At 39.0% G+C, this 18,689-nt stretch overlaps 1 protein-coding gene across 4 annotated transcripts in view; it reads left to right on the top strand.

Moving 5' to 3' along the window:
- The window catches only part of CFLAR (CASP8 and FADD like apoptosis regulator), a 50,199-nt gene extending 31,510 nt beyond the window's left edge, over positions 1-18,689 (top strand). For 3 of the 4 annotated variants that reach the window (XM_078147567.1, XM_078147568.1, XM_020970939.2), the window contains 2 exons: positions 9,032-9,545; positions 11,491-18,689. In XM_078147567.1, the coding sequence (XP_078003693.1) occupies positions 9,032-9,545; positions 11,491-11,629 (653 nt within the window). In that variant the 3' untranslated portion in view covers positions 11,630-18,689. The other variant, XM_078147569.1, reaches the window with a different exon arrangement.

The raw sequence follows: 18,689 nt of genomic DNA, 5'->3' as shown, positions 1-18,689 counted from the left end.
AAATGTAGCAGATTTAGCTGTTTGGAGATTTCCGTTGCTTGAGTGGACTCTGGTCAGCAAAACCTCCTTAAAAGCTTCATTAATTTGGAATCTGACTATTGGAGTAGATGTAAGTGAATCTACATTTAAGAAACACTTTCTTTTTAAGAAATGGTGTTTCCTGTACATGCAGTCCTATTACAATGCCTCCTTGTGGCACAGAGGTGACCCTGACTTCTCAGAGACCATTCCAGTTGAGCCCAAGTTTTGGCAGACCTACCAAGCTGGAAAGGCTTGGAGTATGGGTTCTCTGTTTTTAAGTTCTAGGAGACTTGGGCCTTATCGTAATTTAGTTTTTTGGCCACAATAAGACTTTGTGTTAAAACATCAAGGAGTAAGGTCCTTATGAGTGACAGCAGGACACAACCAAAGAAATCAGAGATCTGTGACATTTTGAAGTACAGTGAACATGTACAATAAACATTAATTATCCAACCCATCCACCCCGAAGTTGAAACTATTTTCATTCTAATCAGATGGAAAAATAGTATATGTAAATAAAACAAAAACAAGTGAACAAACAGTTTCTTCTGTATCCCCTTCTATCTGTTTTGCATATAAAAACTCCTCAAAGTCAAGAAGTGGTTTCAGGTTCTGTTTCTGGCACATATTGGTTGTATGGCATTAGGCAAATTACTTAATAGCCCAGACAACTCTCTAGGACTAGAAATTTTAAAGAAGATGTTGATGTACACTGGTAGAGGGAGTTCCTCTTCGGACAAATGAAAGCACAGGACAGAGCTCTTTCAGGAAAAACAAGTGTTGACATTATTACCCATGTGTCAGGTTCAGAGTAGGCACTCAGTAAACATTTGTTGGTTAAACATGTTCCTTGTGATCTGTTTACACTATTGATTTGTTTAGAAATGTTTTTCTTTATAGATAATGTGGGTTGAATGACCAGAAATTCCAAATTGATGAAGTTCAGGTGAACAAGAATTTAGTATATTTATTCTTCTGGGATTGGTCTTAGCAAAGCCAAGCTTTTACAGTACATTTGTGATTGGTTCTTCCCCAGAAGTTCAATGCTGAGGGGATAAGAGAAAAATTATTGATAAGAGAGAAAGCTTTTTTTCTAGAAACCCATTTCCTAAGAGAGTTGGGCATATTCAATAGGGATTTTCCAGGGTTTAAAAAAAAAAGGACTTTTCCAGTGTATTAAATTCTAGTTTTAAAAGGTTTTGTTGAAGGCTTTAGGGTTTTAAAAAATTCTTTAAGAGTCAAATGGATTATTTATTGTGTGCAAAATGCTATTGGGACCTTGAGTGTTTTTGTCCTAGGGCCCACTTCCTTCCCACCTAGTTATCACACCCTCTTTTCATTAGATTTTAAGATGGTGAGGGCTTCCTTTAGGGCATCTAGGTGGCTTAGTGGATAGAGTGAAGAAGCCATCAGTTCAAATCTGGCCTCAGACATTTCCTAGCTGTGTGACCTGGACAAGTCACTTAACCCTCTTTGCCTCTGTTTCCTCTGGAGCTGGAGAAGGAAATGGCAAACCACTCTAATATCTTTGCCCAGAAAATCCCAAATGGGGTCACAAAGAGTCAGACAAGATTGAAAACAGCAACAACAGGAATTCCTTTGTGCTCCTGGTTAAAATAAACCCAATGATAAAATTACTTTTTCAACTTTCAGGCTTCTTCACTGAGATATTTCTTGACAAATGGTTCTCACTGCTCTTGGTTTTGATAAAGTCCAGATAGGTGCTCCCTCTCACTAATGAACCCTACCTTGTAACAAAGAAAAACAGTCAAGCAAAACCAGTCGATGTGAAATGAATCCGATATCGTGCAACCTTTCATACACGGAGTTCCCTCATGTCTCTCCCAAGAGTAGGAAAGTGTGTTTTGTTATGGTATTATAGATTTGGTGATGTCAGGGACCTTAGAAGCCATTTAATCTGACCCTTTCATTTTATAGATGAGGAAACTTGAGGTCTGCAGTTGCTCAAAGCCTTGCCCCTCAGTCTGCCGAGTAATTAGTAGCAGAGCTGGAATTTGAACTCAGGTTCACTAAATCTAAGTCCAGTTCTCTTTCATTGCCTGTTGCTGCCCTTCATCTGATCTTTGAGACTAGCACTCGAGTTGGGGGCCTCCCCCATTGTCTATTCTCAGGCGAGGAAGGTGGGTGTGCTGTGTGAGGCATGCATGATTCTTGCTCCTTTGTGGTATCTGAGTTTGAAACACACCCTGAATGGATGAGATGCCTAAAAGAGAGACAGAAGTAATTTCAAGTGGTTTGTTCTTCTAGAATTATCTGGGCCAGCTTAGTTTATTTCTGATAAGAAGCCCATTTGTTGAGTAATTTCTATAGCCTTCAAGCACAACCTTATGAGACAAGTGTCTACTACTTCCAGAATCATTGAAGAACTCATGTAAAAGGAAAAAAAAGTGAGGAAAAGATTCTCCAGCAGCAGAAGAGGTGGAATTACTATAGCACTGGCCTAGATTTTTAGGTGCTGCCCTTATAGTTACTCCCAGTTGGAAATGAGAGAGTGAAGCACTGATTTTCTTTCCTTTTTTAATTACGTATTGTCAGGGCTGTCTAGGAAGCAGGATCCCTGTCTCTTCCACGAAGGAGATTGGGCACTCTGCCCATGCTTATAGAGACTGGGCTGATAGGCCAATCGAACCCTTGTATGTTTTATTGATACTTAAAACCCAGTATATCACTTCCCAGTGATTCTCTTCTCTCAACCTTAAAAGCTAAGAGTTAGGGACAGCTAGGTGGTGAATTGGATAGAGTGCCAGTCCTAGAGTCAGAAAGACTCATCTTAGTGAGTTCAAATGTGGCCTCAGACACTTACTAACCGTGTGACCTGGGCAAGCTACTTAACCCTATTTGCCTCAGTTTCTTTATCTGTAAAATGAGTTGGAGAAGGAAATGGCAAACCACTCCAGTTTCTTTGCCAAGAAAACCCCAAATAGAGTCATGAAGAGTTGGGCACAACTGAAAATGACTGAACAACAATAGCGAACTCTCTTGAAAGAAAAAAAGTTAAGCAAAACAAATCAGTATGTTGGTCATGTCTGCCATCTGGTATCGGAAGTCACAATTGATCACTGTTTTGATTCAAGTTCTGATCTCTTGTCTTCCCCTTTATTATGGTGGTCGTTGTGTAGCTTGTTGTCTTGCTTCTGCTTACCTTGCTCAACATCACTTCACTCCTTCAAATCTCGTGTTTCTCTGAATTCTTCATAGCTATTTCTCAGTAGCTCAATAAATTTTGATTCCATTTTTATAGTATAATTTGTTTGACCATTAGCATTAGTTTTCTTTTTCCATTATTTTTATTTTTTTAAACAATTTTTAGTTTTCAACATTCACTTCCATAAGATTTTGAGTTTTAAATTTTCTTCCCTTCCCTCTCCTCCCCACTTCCCAAGATGGCATGCAATCTGATATAGGCTCTATACATACGTTCATATTAAACATATTTTCACATTAGTCATGATGTAAAGAATTAGAACCAATGGGAGGAACCACGAGAAAGAAGAATCAAAACAAAACAACAGAAGAAAAGGAGAGCAGATAGTATGCTTCTATCTAGCATTAGTTTTCTTATATAGAATTAAATAAAATTGGAAACTCAATATATAGTCAGGTCACTGATCTCTAATAATTTTCCTTTTTGTAAAAAGAATTCCTTTGTTAAAGAAAGCAAACCTGGAAAGTTATGGGTGTGTCTTTTTATCAATGATGCCTTTGTCTGCTCTGTGTCTATAATGGGCAGTTTTATTTTGATTATAAAAAATTAACAAGACAATCAAGTCATCCTGTTGACTCACTGCATGTACATATGATGTCCAAGGACATAGATAAGATAAGAAAGGTTGGGAGGGGATGAATTTGTCGATAGTTAAGAAAAAAAAAAAAGGGCCACGAGCCAGTTTGGGATAAGCTGTCCCCGTAATTACACTCACAAAGATTGGAGGAGAGTAGCTTGTTTCACTGTGAGCCCCTGTCCTTTATCACATAATAACTGACATTTGTGTCCATAAATCATGAGCCCCATTTTACAGCTGATCAGACTGCAGCTTGGCGGTATCATGACTTGCCCATGGTCCTACAGCTAATAAGTCAGAGGTAGGCTATTCCCAGCCTAGCACTCTCTCTATTATGCCTTGTTATTTCCTTTCCAAATGACATGTATGATAGCTAACATTTATGTAGTGCTTACTATCGCCGTGCTTAAGTGTTTTACAGTTATTATCTCACAACAACCCTGGGAAGCTGGTGCTATCATTATCCTCATTTTACAAATGAATCAGCTGAGGCAAACAGTGTTAAGTGATTTGTCCAGGACTATACAGCTAGGAAGTGTCTGAGGCTGGATATAACCTTAGGTCTTTCTGACTCCAAGCCCAGCGCTGTGCGCTATGACATCCCCTAGTTGTCCCATGTTGGCAGATACTCAGCTGTTAAAGGGAAAGTACTCGGCAGTAATGTAGAGAAGTTTCCATTTTTGCCATTCCTATTTTGAATAGAACCAGCCAAATACTGAGATCCTCATTTCCTCTTTTGGAAAACTTTACCAGGACTTCTAGGTACTTTTTTACTCTCTTGCCAGGGTCAAGTGAGTTATTTATTGTCAGCAAAATGCTTTGAGTCTGTACCTTAAGTATCTTGTCCTAGGGCCTACTTAGTTATCACTTCTTTCTAACTAGGTTTTAAGATGGTTAGGGCTTTCTTTCTACTCCTGATTCAGATTAAATCCACTAATGTAGTTTTTCTTTTTAGATTTTAGCCTTCTTCATTGAGTTATTTATTTTTTTAATTTATTTTTAGTTTTAACATTCACTTCCATAAGATTTTGAGTGCTGAATTTTCTTCCCATCTCTCCCCTCCCCCCACCCCAAGATGGCCTGCAGTTTGATATAGACTCTACATATACATTCCTACTAAACCAATGAGTTATTTCTTAACAGATGGTTCTCCCTGCTCTTGGTTTTCATAAAGTCCAGCCAAAGAACTTCGGACTTTGAACTTCTCTAGGGAGCTACGATGAGTTCAGATTCAATTGAGTCACCATTTACTAAGAACCTACTATGTGTGAGGTTCCTTGACAGCCTTCGAGATTTCCAAGAGAGATATGATGAAAGCCCTGCTCTCCAAGAGCTTACGATCTAATTCAGGGAGTTGAGAGCTGCTGGGAGTATCCTGGGAGAGAAGATGGCCACACTTGATGATGCGTGTTACTGGTGATGAGTCTGCAGCAAGGGTGTAGGTAGGGAGGGAGCAGTTATATTAAAAACAAACAACAACACGCATTTCTGTAGTGCTTACTATGTGCCAGGCACTGTGTTAGTGCTTTTCATTTATCTCATTTGATCCTCACAGTGACCCTGCAAGGTAGGTGCTGTTATTATGCCCATTAAGAAAACTGAGGAAAATAGAGGTTATTTGACTTGCCCAGGGTCACATAGTTACTAAGTATCTGAGGCTGGATTTGAACTCAGGTCTTTCTGATTCCAGGCGTGGTGCTCTATCCACCATGCCACTTGGTTGCCACCATTCTTAGCTATCCTGATTCTGTTGACTTCAAATATGTAAATTCATTTCTCACTTAATCCAGGGATTGGTTTTCCAGATTGTGGTCTAGCTGGGTATATTCTTCAGGGCTGACACCTTCTGCTGCCTCTCTTTTAGCACTTCCTAGTTTCTGGACATAAGCTAGGGGAAGAGAGACTCACTCAAATGGGTCAGTTTTACTATTTATTAGCATCTAGTAGAAAGTTTGGATGTGGAAAAGGTTGAAAGTATCTCTTTCAATGAGCTGTGAATGTTTGGTTTATTCTTGAGCCTTCTTTTCTGTTAGTTCTAAATAGAACCACCCCCCAACCCCGAATAAATAAACCAGTGGCTTCTGGCTCATTTCAGCCAATATAAACATTTTCAAATGTTTCCCTGATGAAACTTTCTGCTGGATGCCAATCAACAGTGAAGATGACCTTTATTAGCAGGAATAGGTGAACTAGTGGTATCCAAATATCTGTTGTCCTCAACTCTTGTGTTCCTCTGATCCTGTTTTTTCAGTGATGTCTAAATTAGATTGAGATTGCCCGTATGGGGGAATGACCTTCCTTTGGTGAAAATTGGGTCTGTTAACAGTTGGTCCGAAGTTGAACTTGGCATCTTGCCCCAATACCCACATCTTCATTTCCCTTCCCTTCCCAAGTTTGAAGCCTAAATGGTATCTAGGGGGCAGTGAGGTACAGTGGAAAGAGTTCTAGATTTGGAATCAGATAAGCTGACTTTGAGTCCTAGCTATATCCCTCACTATTTGACTATCTTAGGCAGATCACTTAACCTTTTCCTGATAACTGCTACTTCCACAAGTATCTAATAATTGTTCATATTTATATATTGCTTTAGGATACCTGTAGGGGAGAGTAGATAGAGGACTGGGGCTGGAGTCAGAAGGACTCACCTTCTTAAGTTCAAATCTGGCCTCAGACACTTACTAGCTGTATGACCTTGGACAAGTCACTTAACCCTCTCTGCCTCAGTTTCTTCATCTGTAAAATGAGCTGGAGAAGGAAATGGCAAGCCACTCCAGTGTCTTTGCCAAGAAAACCCCAAATAGAGAAGAATCAGACATGACAGAAAAATGACTGAACTGAATGTAGGGCTTTAATGTAATATAGGTCGTTGGTGGCAGAGCATTTGGCATATATTATTTCATTTGATCCTCACAATGTGGAACCTGTGTGACTCAGTGACTTTCCCAGGGTCACACAACTAGTTAATAGTCTTTCTGACCCCAGGACTGGCACTCACTGCATTGAACCATCTAGTGGCTTCTCAGCCATTGCCTCCTCTGCCACTATTCTGCTTCTCTCAGGCTTTCATTACTCCTTCCCTGCAATAGTCTCCTAACTTCTCTCCCTTTCTTTAGTCTCTTCTTTATCCAGTCTATTCTTCCTTCACACCCTGTCAGGGTGTGTGGCTTACTGTGGCTAAAGCCCAAGGACATAACTCCCCTAATCAAATACCTGGAGTCAGGAGGTGGGAGGTTGAATCTTACTCCAACACTTACTAACGTGATGGTGAGCAAGTTTAACATTTATCATCTGACCCTTAGTTTACTTATCTATAAAATGGGGCCAATGAGGCTTGTACCTTCTACCTTACTATATCATGATAAAGACTCTTTTTGAATTGTAAAGGGTTAAATAAATGTGAGTTGTTACTCTTGGGGTTTTTGTTATTGTTATTATTTTGGAATTGTAAAACATTTGGAATGCTAAAATTCTAGATTACTTTCCTTGCAGGGTCAGGTTATGTTAATGAATAATCATCAAAGTGAATACAGGAAAGTGAATAGAAGTGACAATTTAAAGGGTATGCGGGGTTAACCCTGAATGCATACATATGTCTTTGTGTGTATTTGAAATATGTTATAATATATTTATATAAGTTGGTAGATAGAGTTCTAGGTCTGGAGTCAGGAAGATTTGAGTTCAGATTCCAGCCTCAGACACTTCCTAGTTGCGTGACCCTGGGCAAGTCACTTAACCCTGTTTGCCTCAGTTTCCTCAACTATAAAATAAAATAATTGTAGCCCTTACTTTTTGTGATTGTTGCAAGGATCAGATGAGATAATATTTGTAAAGCACTAAGTACCGTGCCTGGCACATAGTAAACACTATATAAATGTTAGCTATTCTATAATAATTATATTTAATAATAACAGTAATATAGAACTTAGGACTTCTCTACCCCAGGCTCAGCACACTATCCGTTGTGCCACCCAGCTGCCTCTTATAATAATATATAAGATTTAATAGATACTTTTTTTTCTTCCTTCTTAGAAGGAACTCAGATCCAGTGGCATTTTCTAAAGAGAAAACAGAACTTAGTGGACAACCCAAATGGTAACACGGGCTTTGAAAGATATTGAAACTGGAAGTGTGCTTCTGCTATCAGAAGGAATGGATAATAATGCAGGGCAAGGCCCCAAAGGACAGGTGTGCATGGCATAAAGGCCATGTGGATACTAAAGAAACCAAGTTGAAAGTCCAGCCTTGAACTTCACTTTACCAAATGGCAGAGCCACCCATAACAATCAGCAAGTGGTAGATGTATTTCAGTTCACGTAATAGGTCCCAGAAGAAAGGGAAAGGAAAAAGGAGAAAGAAACAGGAGACTGGGCTTGGAAGGTAGCTGCAGGATTAGTGCAAGATGGCCTGAGGTCAAAAGGATATAGATAATCTTTGGGAGTCATGCTTCCTTCGTTCAGGTGTCTGGTGCATGGCTGGGAACAGGTTACAAATACAGCTAGGAGTCAGGGAAGATGATCTTTGATGGAGGATGAGAGGGAATAGAACATAAGGCTAGGAAGTGGGTCCGGGGAAGAATTAAGGGTCCTATTAGATCTAAAAGCAGCACCAACTGTGGCTTAAAAGTTTGGCACTCAGCCCAGACAGAACTGAGACAACTGGAATGGGGTTGGTTGGTTGATTTCTGAAATAACAGGTCACGTCTTGATCAGTTAGCATTGACAGAAGGACTCAGTCTCCCTCTAGTGGTCAAGTTGAATAGCACCAATGCCTGACCAGCTCTTGAGGCTGGAAGTAGTAAATGGTAGAAAAAAGAAGGCCCGTAAAGAAGGATCATAGACCGACGTGATCAGCTGTGGGCGTTCCTTTCTTCTTGCTGGCCCAGTCCCTCACGGCCCCTCATTGCACAAAGACTGCTGTTGACATCCCTTTTCTAAAAATCAAAATAATACAGTTTTGCCATTAGAAAGTACGAAGGCGAGGGCAGCTAGGGGTGTAGTGGATAGAGCACCAGCCCTGGAGTCAGGAGGACCTGAGTTCAAATCTGGCCTCAGACACATAACACTTACTAGCTGTGTGACTCTGGGCAAGTTACTTAACCCCCAATTCCCTCACCAGAAAAAAATAAAATAAAAATATATATGAAGGCTTCCTTTCAGTTTTTTCTATTGAAATCTCAAATTAATGTTTTCTACTTTTTTTCCCCCCAGATCCACTTAAAGACACATTTATTTCCCTGGGTTTTGATGTTCAGTATTCCAAATACCTGAGCACAGAAGAAATCCACCAGACTCTTTATCAAGTTTCCTGCCTTTCCAAGCACCAAGATTATGACATCTTTGTATGTATTCTGATCAGCCGAGGTGACTCTGAGAACATTTTTGGGATAGACCAGCCTTGCTCAGGATTCCCTCTGCATCAGATCAGGAAGTTTTTCACTGGGGATGCTTGCCCTTTGCTTTTAGGGAAACCAAAACTCTTTTTCATCCATAACTATGTGGTACCAGAGGACCACAAGGAGCCAAACAGTCTCTTAGAAGTGGATGGTGGGGGTTGCAAAGTGTCTTATAATGGATGGAGACCCAGGAACTCTACTATTCATCAAGAAGCCGACATCTTTTGGAGTTTGTGCAAGGTGAATGTTTCTGTGCTGGAGAAGTCTCCCAGTTCACCATCCTTCTACCTGCGTTGCCTCTCACAGCTCCTGCATCAGCCTAAGGAGAGGTGAGTGTCACTGACATCCCTTAACAGGTCTCCTTGTGGGTCATCAGTGGTGTGGTGGGGCTATTCAGGAAGAAAAGGGATTTAGCTCTCTTTCTTTCTTTTTTTTTAGTATTTTGTTTTCCCCCAGTTGCATGTCAACATTCATTTTTAAAGGTTTAGCTTTCTTTATACTCTAACCACAACAGCAACTCCTAATTTCTGGCTCGGTTATGTTCCAATAGTTTTCTTTCTGGATTGGTTATTGGGAATTCAGAACACATTTTACAACAGAAACAATATTATAATACATGGGTCATAAGATTCCCAGGGCATTTCCCAAAGGCCTATTTAACTCATAATGTATATGAAAAATGGTAGTAATAGTACAATTTTATTTTCATCTGAATGGTTGTTATGTCTATGGAAAGAGGCCTCTGGATATATTCTTTTTTTTTTTTAATTCAACTCAAAGGCATTTATTGGGCACCTAGAACTAAAAATACAAAGACAAAAATAGAATTAGTCTCTGCCCTCAAGGGGCTTACATTCTACTGGAATGAAACAAAATATATATAGATAAGTAAATATATAGTATATATGGAACACTGGAGGGCAAGGTAGAGAAATCAGGAAAGGCTTCTTATAGGAGGTAGTGCTTGAGTTAAGCCTTGAAGAGAACTAGGGAATATGAGGTAGATGAAAGTTCTGTTGAGCACACCTGCCCCACTTCTCTCTTTCTTCTCCTCCCTCCCCCAGCTCTATTGGTATAATCATTGAGTGTTAGAATTAGAAAATTAGAAGGGACGATAGAGGTCTTCCAGTCCCACCTAGCCCAGAACCAGAATTTTCTCTACAACATTCCTGCCAGATAGACATATACCCTTTCCTTGCACTTCTCTCATTGACACAACGGACTATGTAGCAGAGTTATCTGGTTTGTGACATTCCTTTATTTGTCTATAAATCTCACTCCATGGTACCATATTTAATCCTAATTTGTTCTTTGAATCTCCCCCAGTGTTTGCATACAGTAGGCACCAAAGATGTGCATAGAATGTGGGCCAAGAGTTCTGACACAGCCTGAGGTGAGCATTACCATTGTGTCTTCCTCAGGCCCACATGGTCCACATTCTAGGTATGCTTATGGTGGGCACTTACTGTCTATTGAATGAATGAATACCCAGGAAACAAGGTTCTCAGTGGAATGGTAGAAAGTTCTATTCCCCCCCATCAGTAAATGTTGTTACCTTTAAAAATATTATGGGGGCAGCTAGGCAGCGTAGTGGATAAAGCTCCGGCCTTGGAGTCGGGAGGACCTGAGTTCAAATCCGGCCTCAGACATGTGACACTTATGAGCTGTGTGACCTTGGGCAAGTCACTTAACCCTGATTGCCTCACCAAAATTAATAAATAAAATATTATGAACTTATATATATACACACACATATCATATATATATATATATATATATATATATAAAACATATAATGAAACAAAACAGATAAAATCAGTGGGATGCTTTAGCCACCAGTCAGTAAATATGACTGCTTAAAATTATATTAAATTGAGATACTATCAACTCTATCATTCTATCCCACTACTAGTTTATATATTAAAACCATTCATTAGTCTGAAGTTCCTAATTCAGAAACTGCCTATATTCCTATGCATTTTCATAATAGGGTTTGGTTTTTTTTGCTTCTTAAAAGTGTTTTTACATCTTTTATCTCATCTTCACAATGTGAGGTAGACAGAGGGTCTATATATTCTTCTTTTATAGATGAGGAAACTGAAAGCCAGAGGGATGAATCTTTAACATGGGCATAAGAATGTGCAAGTCTCTCATCTCCTGGCCCTGCGATCCTGTGAACCTCAACACGTTGCCGCAGGCTGCCTCAGTGGCTTAGCACTGACTTGAGCATCTACCTTTCTTGGCATTCATTTTTGTCTCTTCCCCCTTCTTCAGAAGATGCTCGCTTTTGAATCTCCACATCGATCTCAACAACAAAATCTATGACTGGAACAGCAGAGTGGCCCCCGAAGAGCAGTACTCTATCGTATCCGAGCATACTCTGAGGAAGAGTATTTTTCTTTCCTACGGATGAAGGGAAAAAAAAAGAGCTACCACGATCCATGTTCAGAGATAGGACCTCCACGTCATCTGTGTGTAGTTTTCTTCAGTGTCTTGTATGTGTGTATGTTGGTGTGGTTGCTGTGGGATGAGGTCTTGGTCCTTGGGGAAGTGCCATATTGAAGGTATAGAAATAGGGCCTTTGAATACTAAGTGGTGTTTTATCATATGAAACCAGAGAATAGAAAACTAAGGAATAAGCAATGCAAATGTGAAGTATGGTCTCCTTCAGTCTTCATTGCTTATCCAGTGTCCTAGGGAATGATGGCACCACATTCTACTGCTAACTAGTGGTGACTTTTCTTTCGTTTTAGGAACTAGATGTAGTCTAAAGCCCTAAAGCTGGAATGTCTAATTGTTTTTGTCTTTTCTAGGGAAAGTACTTATCAATTGAGGGTTTGCCTGGTGTGTTTGCAGGCTATATCTATGTCTGTATCTTTGTACAAGGGTTGCAAACCACCTGCAGAAGGGATGGAAGAAGGATCTTCTGTTCCGGCAGCCTTTTACTATATCAGTAAGCTCAGAAAGGAGTGCATCAATAATTATGCTCTTGTTTCTTTTTATTCATGTAAATATAATCTCAGGATTATATGACCCACTGACTCATCTTCAGGCACTCTTGAGAAACCAAAATAAAACCCGTTTATAGTCATTTTTTTAAAAAGGTGTTGCAGCAGAGATGCATTACATTTAACTTGTCAAGATAGTTACAGAAAGTGTACTCTTTAATATTTATTTATGCTCTTTTTTAGCTTTATGTAATTTCCCACAATTAATCACATATTAAGTACCTATTATATGCCTAGCTCTTTGGAAGCCTCGAGCAAAGTAGATCTTGAAAACATGTAATGGTTCTAAACAATGGTATTGGTGAGGAGGGGCAGTTGCAAAGTGGTAAGGAGAATAAAACCTCAAACTAAAGCAATTTAGACATTTATTAAATCATCAGGCAGAGGGGGAGAGCTGTAAAGGAGTGGCTCACTCGCTTTTAGTGTCTGTAAGTTACACATCATATAGGATTCAAACAAAGGAAACAGCAGGTGATTGACCATCCCAGATAAGCTATGTGAGTTACTTGAGATGAGAGAAAACGCCTCACATTTCATGCATCGGTCTTCAGAGCTGACTGGGTTTCTGCTTAGCATAATCTAGACCCTGAATTAAACTTTCAACAAATCTGGTCTCCAAATGGCAGTTCTCATTTCTCAGCCACCCAGGGCTAGGTTCAAACCATGTAATAAAGTTTTCCCACAGTGGCAAATTTGAGCTTGATGTAAGGGGGAAAAATTCCCTAACAGTGATTTATTGCCAAATGGAAAGTGGGAGGGAATGGATTCCCCATCAGTGATGGTCTTCAAATAATAACTCAGGTATATTGTGCAGGGGTTCATTTTTATTTGTGAGTTGTACTGAGGGCCTCTGAAGTCCCTTTGCCAACTCTGCATTTTGCCATTCTAGGTGATTCCTTCTTTGTACTGAACATTGAATTCCAAACTTTGTTCGCTTTTTTTTGTAGGAGGTACATATATGCTAAGTGCCATTGCATTACTGAATCTGAGAGATAGAAAGTGTTCTCACTTCTTATCATGAACCAGGACCATGGTACACTGGCTCCCAGCCAGCTTTCTTGCCTCTCTAAGTCATACCATTGGGACGTTAGTGAAATTCAGACAAGAGATCTGCACTCAGAGCCCATTGATCCTGGAACCCTAAACCAGGGATCCCCAACCCCAGCACTTGTTGGAAAGTTCACCCGAGGCCCAGTTTTCTCTAGCTGGTGATGAACTTGCAGGTCTGCTTCTCAGGCCCTACATGTCAAGGAGAAAAACAGTCTGGTGGTAGAGAAAATATTATTTGGAGGACACAGCTGAACCAACCTTCAAAAAATGTTATTGTCAGTATTTTTCCATGAGCAGCCTCCCTTAAGGGGAAACTGTCATGATGGCTTTAAAACTATCAGTCCTAATCTTATAACAATGGTTTCCATGTATAGATTCTATAAGCTACAACCTTCCTTAAGGAGAAACTGTCATGGTTGTCTAGACCACCATGCCTAATCTTATAATGAAGGTACAGAAGCAGGGTTGTAAATGAGGAAACTTTGCCACTGAGAGAGTTGACTGTAGACTCTTTCTTGGGAATCAACACCCCTCCTCTCCTCTACCACTACCTTGCATCCTTTCCTGACCTGTTCTTGCTGTGAGCACTTTTTTTTTTCAGCCAAAGATAAGGTTTATTAGAACATCTGTCATATTGGGCAGACTCTTAAGAAATATGGACATTAGTGAGCAGTGACTAGATTATAAGAATGTAAGCATCTTAATGGACACAAGATGAACCTTATATACAGAAAGACTGTGGGAGGGATCTAGGAGTTGTGAGCACAATTTTTATAACCTCTGCTCATTCATTATACATTCAAGGAACCATTATCAGCTTCTTGGTCTTACGATCACAGGGCCCCCTATAGTACTTGTGAACCAATTTCTAGCTTTTATGATTGAATAGAGAATTTTGGAGATGAATGGGAATTTAGTGATCTTAGGGTAGACTTACTTTCCACAATGTAAATAAGATATTTTCTTTTCCTAAATTATCTGTCCTTCAACAAGATATTTAACCTCTTTAGGACTCAGTTTCCTTCTCTGTAAAAGGAGGCAGCTGGATTAAATGACTGGCTAAAGTCTCTGCTAGTTCTCAATCTATGATCTACCATCTTCAAACTTCTAAGGATGCCTCTAAGTAAGTCATCAAGCATTTATTAAGTACCTGCTATGTGCAGGCTCTATGCTGACTGCTGAGGATACACAGAAAGGCAAAAACCTGGTCCTTATTCTTAAAGAATTCACATTCTAATGGAGATGATATAGCAAGTAATATCAGAGAGAATGTCAGAAATATCAGTGGGTATGCGGGTGGGGAAAGGTTAGGGAATAAGAAGACTGGAAAGATAAGAAGAGGCCAGGTTGTGAAGGACTTTCAAATGCCAAACAGAGCATTTTATATTTGATCTTGGAGATTAAAGGGAGTCACTGGAACTTATAGTTCAGTGACATGGTCAGACATGAATGATGTAGGAAAGTCACTTTGTTGGAATAGTGAGGATGGATTAAGAGTGGGGAAGAGATAAGACCTTTCTTTGTTTCTAGGAAATGATGAACGAGAAAGCACTTACCTTTTGTCTATTCCTATCATGATTTTATACATTTTATTCCTCTTCCCTATTACTTTTATCATTCCTGAATTATAGAATTATATTCTATAGAATTAGATAATTTTCTCATTCTTGTCTCAGTTCCCTATCACCTTATCATTTAGTTGCTGTGATAGATTGTTCATCACTTTACTAAAGCACCATAGACTCAGAAAATATAATCTTGTTCAATTTTCTTGTTTGACACTAAGGACAGTGAAGGCAGAGAACAAAGAGAGGGATGCTTTTGAATTCTTCAGATATTTTGTGTAATAAGCACAGTTGCTCAGTTTGGCCACTAGGTGGCACATGTGCTTCTTCTTTAAAAACTTGCATGTTTTCAAGGCTATTTACTATTTATGCACCATAGAGAGTTAAAGAAGAAATGTATTGATTTATAGATGTCTTAAAGGATCCTAAGTTTTTATGACACAAGCTGACAAAGCAATTCTGTCCTCCTTCTACTGACTGTCTCTTTGAGTTTGTTCTTTGGCCAGCATCAGTTTGCCCAGGTGGCTTACCCTCAGGTAAATATTTAAACATCTGGCTCTCTGAAAAAAAGAATCTTTGTAGACATACTTTTAAGTTTAATTTACATTATTAACATTTCCTTTGCATCTAAATCAACAAAACAATAAATCAAGCTCTGATTTGTCACCTTTGCTGACCGTTGAGTTGTAAATGCCCCTGTTGACAATCTGACAATCCTCAGAGAGCCAGGTTGAGCTGGCTTCCATACACTGCCACCCTTAGGGAAGATGGAGGACCAAACAACTTTGAATTTTTTCATTGTTCCCATTATGTTTCTTATTGCTAATTTTATATTCAAGTTCTCCCTTATGTGAAGAATAGCCTACCTTCTGTTGTTCATCTTAATATTCATTCTTTACCTATTGTATTACTATTCTCTTCTGTTTCATGGTTTCCCTCATTTTATCTTTGTTTGCGTGTTTGTTGTTTGTGAACTTCTTGAGGGCAGGGACTATCTTTTGCCTCTTTTTGTATCCCCAGCACTTAGCACATTGCCTGGCACCTGGTGGTTTCTTAGTAAATGTTTATTGAATTGAATTTTACATATTTATATCAATTCTTTTTTTTTTTGATGGGACAGTTGGGGTTAAGTGACTTGCCCAGAGCCACACAGCTAGTGAGTGTTCTGTATCTATATCAACTCTTAATATATTTTGTATGTCAGACCTTTATCATAAATAATCACTGCATAGATTTTCCCTCCGATCAGTAGTGAGTGGAATGTCCCTATGAAGACTTCTCAATGTAACTAAAGTTTGGGATAAGACTATCCTAAATCTGGTAATAAGTTCAGGAGGTAGGATGGGGTTAAGTATAGATTTCTGTAAGTTCTTTTTTTTCTAGTGCCATATCAGTAGTTAAAGTCTGAAACCTCCCCCCTGCACTTTGTTATAAGCTATATTTCTGTCGCAGTGACTTGGCTCCACAGCAGAACGTCTAGCTTGACTGCACATTTTTAATTGCTTCTTTGACATTATCTCAGCAAACTAAGAAATATAGAGATGTATACTATTTCCTTTGTTCTATGGTAGAGTTTTGTATTTGAGATTGTGAGCTGAGTAACAGACAGCTGGTGGGAGGGGGCTTTACCCATTAGCGCTATTTAAATCTGGTTCTTTGTTTCTGTGTCTGTCTCCTCTCATCAGATCATACTGGTGAGGAGACACCCAAATCTCCACATTTGCAATAACAGTAACTTTTAACTTTCTGTTTCTACCTTGAGATTTCCTCTCAGTTTTTTTTTTAAATTTGAGTCACATCCCACACAGTAGTTTTTAATTTATCTTCATTAATTTTGTTCTCAAAAATTCTCTTAAATTTTATATATTGAAATGGTCAATTTTTGCCTTTTATAATCATTACTGTTTAAGAATTCTCCCCCTGGGAGAAGATGTGGGAAAATTGGAACGCTAATACATTGTTGGTGGAGTTGTGAAATGATCTGACCATTTTGGAGAACAATTTGGAACTATGCCCAAAGGGCTACAAAAATGTGCATACCCTTTGATCCAGCAATAGCACTTCTAGGGCTATATCCCAAAGAGATCAAACAAATGGGAAAAGGACCCACATGTACAAAAATATTCATAGCAGCACTTTTTGTGGTGGCAAAGAATTGGAAATTGAGAGGATGCCCATCAACTGGGGAATGGCTGAGCAACTTGTGGTACATGAATGTAATAGAATACTATTGTTAGAAATAGACTTGACACCAAAAATTTAGTATCAAGAAAATTTATTATAAAGAAAATCCAGAGGATTTAGACATTTCTGGCCAGAAGCGGGCTCCACCCCTCTTCAGGAGGGGTGGGCCCTGAGTGCAAGGGCAAGTGTGCTTTTTATGCAGTTGAATTCGACGCGAAACCTCTCAGGCCGGGATTGGTCCATCCCTTCCCAGGTTACACCTTTCCTTACATGTTTCCCTTTGATATGCTCAAGTATGTTCCCTCTCCCTTGGTCATACGTCCCATGACTTGTTAATGAGGCTCTAATTTTATGCGAGTTGTGTCAGATAATAGTAATGAAGCTCATTAAGCAGGCACACTAACATTTTTCAGGTGTTCTCAGGTTGACCCTAACTGGTCTGAGCTGGCTCGACCCTTATCTTGATTTTGGGGTCTTTTTGGAGCAATCCACTTACTTTTTACTGGCTAAGCCCAAGCCCGCCTACAGTGTACTACTTCCTGGAGCTGTTGTTCTTTAAATCTCTGCATTATTCTACCTGTGGAAACATAAGCCCTTCTAACTCTAACACTATTGTGCTATAAGAAATGATGAACAGGCTGACTTCAGAAAAACCTGGAAAGACTTATATGGTCTGATGCTGAGTGAAGTGAGCAGAACCAAGAGGACTTTGTATACAATAGCAGCCACGTTATGCAATGACTGAGAATGTTAAACTGAACCCTTCTCAGCATTAGGAGGATCTAAGACATCTCCAGAGGCCTCGGGATGGAAAATGCTGTCCACATCCAAAGAAAGAACTATGGAAGTTGAATCGCTCTCTTATTTTTACCTTCAGTTGAGTTTTGTTTCATCTTTCTGATGGTTCCTCCTATTGGTTTTAATTTTTACTTACAACTTCACTAATGTGAAAATATGTTTAATGGGTATGTAAATGTAAAGCCTATGTCAGATTGTGCGCCGTCTTGGGGGGGGGAGAAAAAGGGAGAAAAAATTTTCAACTCAAAAGCATATGGAAAAAAAATTAAAAAATAAAAAAATAAAAAAATTTTAAAAAAAAAGACATTTACGTATTACCAAGCACAGTAAGCAACAACATGGATTTCTCATTAAAAGATTCGTAATGTGGTACAACAAAAGATATATGAGAAAACACCTTGATTCAACTTCTTCGCAGAGCTGAAGGGTCCATGGGTATGTAACATTGCACATATTTTCAGATATTTTTCAATGTACTCATTGGTTTTACTGACTTTTTTCTTTCTCTTTGCTTTCTTTAATTTTTTTTTTTGTAACAAAGGATGGCCCTCTGGAAAGGACAGAGGAAGAGATACAGGGGGAAGTTTAAGCAATGTAAAATAAAGAGGTCAATATTTTTTAAAAAGATAAAGTGGCATAAGAGATGGTTATATTCTAAGATTTTAGAAAAAGAGATCACATTTTCCCACAAATCAAAGAAGATGAGTGTCTGAAAAATATGTAAATTTTACATTTTACATTTTCAACACATATGTTAATATGTAAAACCACAAATATAGTCTAAACATGGATTGTATAGTTGTGATAAAAAATATAAATCATATTGGAGTCACTTTTTTGAAAAAAAAATTAAACACCATGAGATGTA

Source organism: Phascolarctos cinereus, unplaced genomic scaffold (assembly GCF_003287225.1).
Source record: "Phascolarctos cinereus isolate Bilbo 61053 unplaced genomic scaffold, phaCin_HiC Scaffold_7;HRSCAF=346, whole genome shotgun sequence".
Classification (NCBI taxonomy): domain Eukaryota; kingdom Metazoa; phylum Chordata; class Mammalia; order Diprotodontia; family Phascolarctidae; genus Phascolarctos; species Phascolarctos cinereus.
The sequence above is the reverse complement of the archived record's forward strand: the minus strand, read 5'-3'. Positions and strand labels throughout refer to the sequence as shown.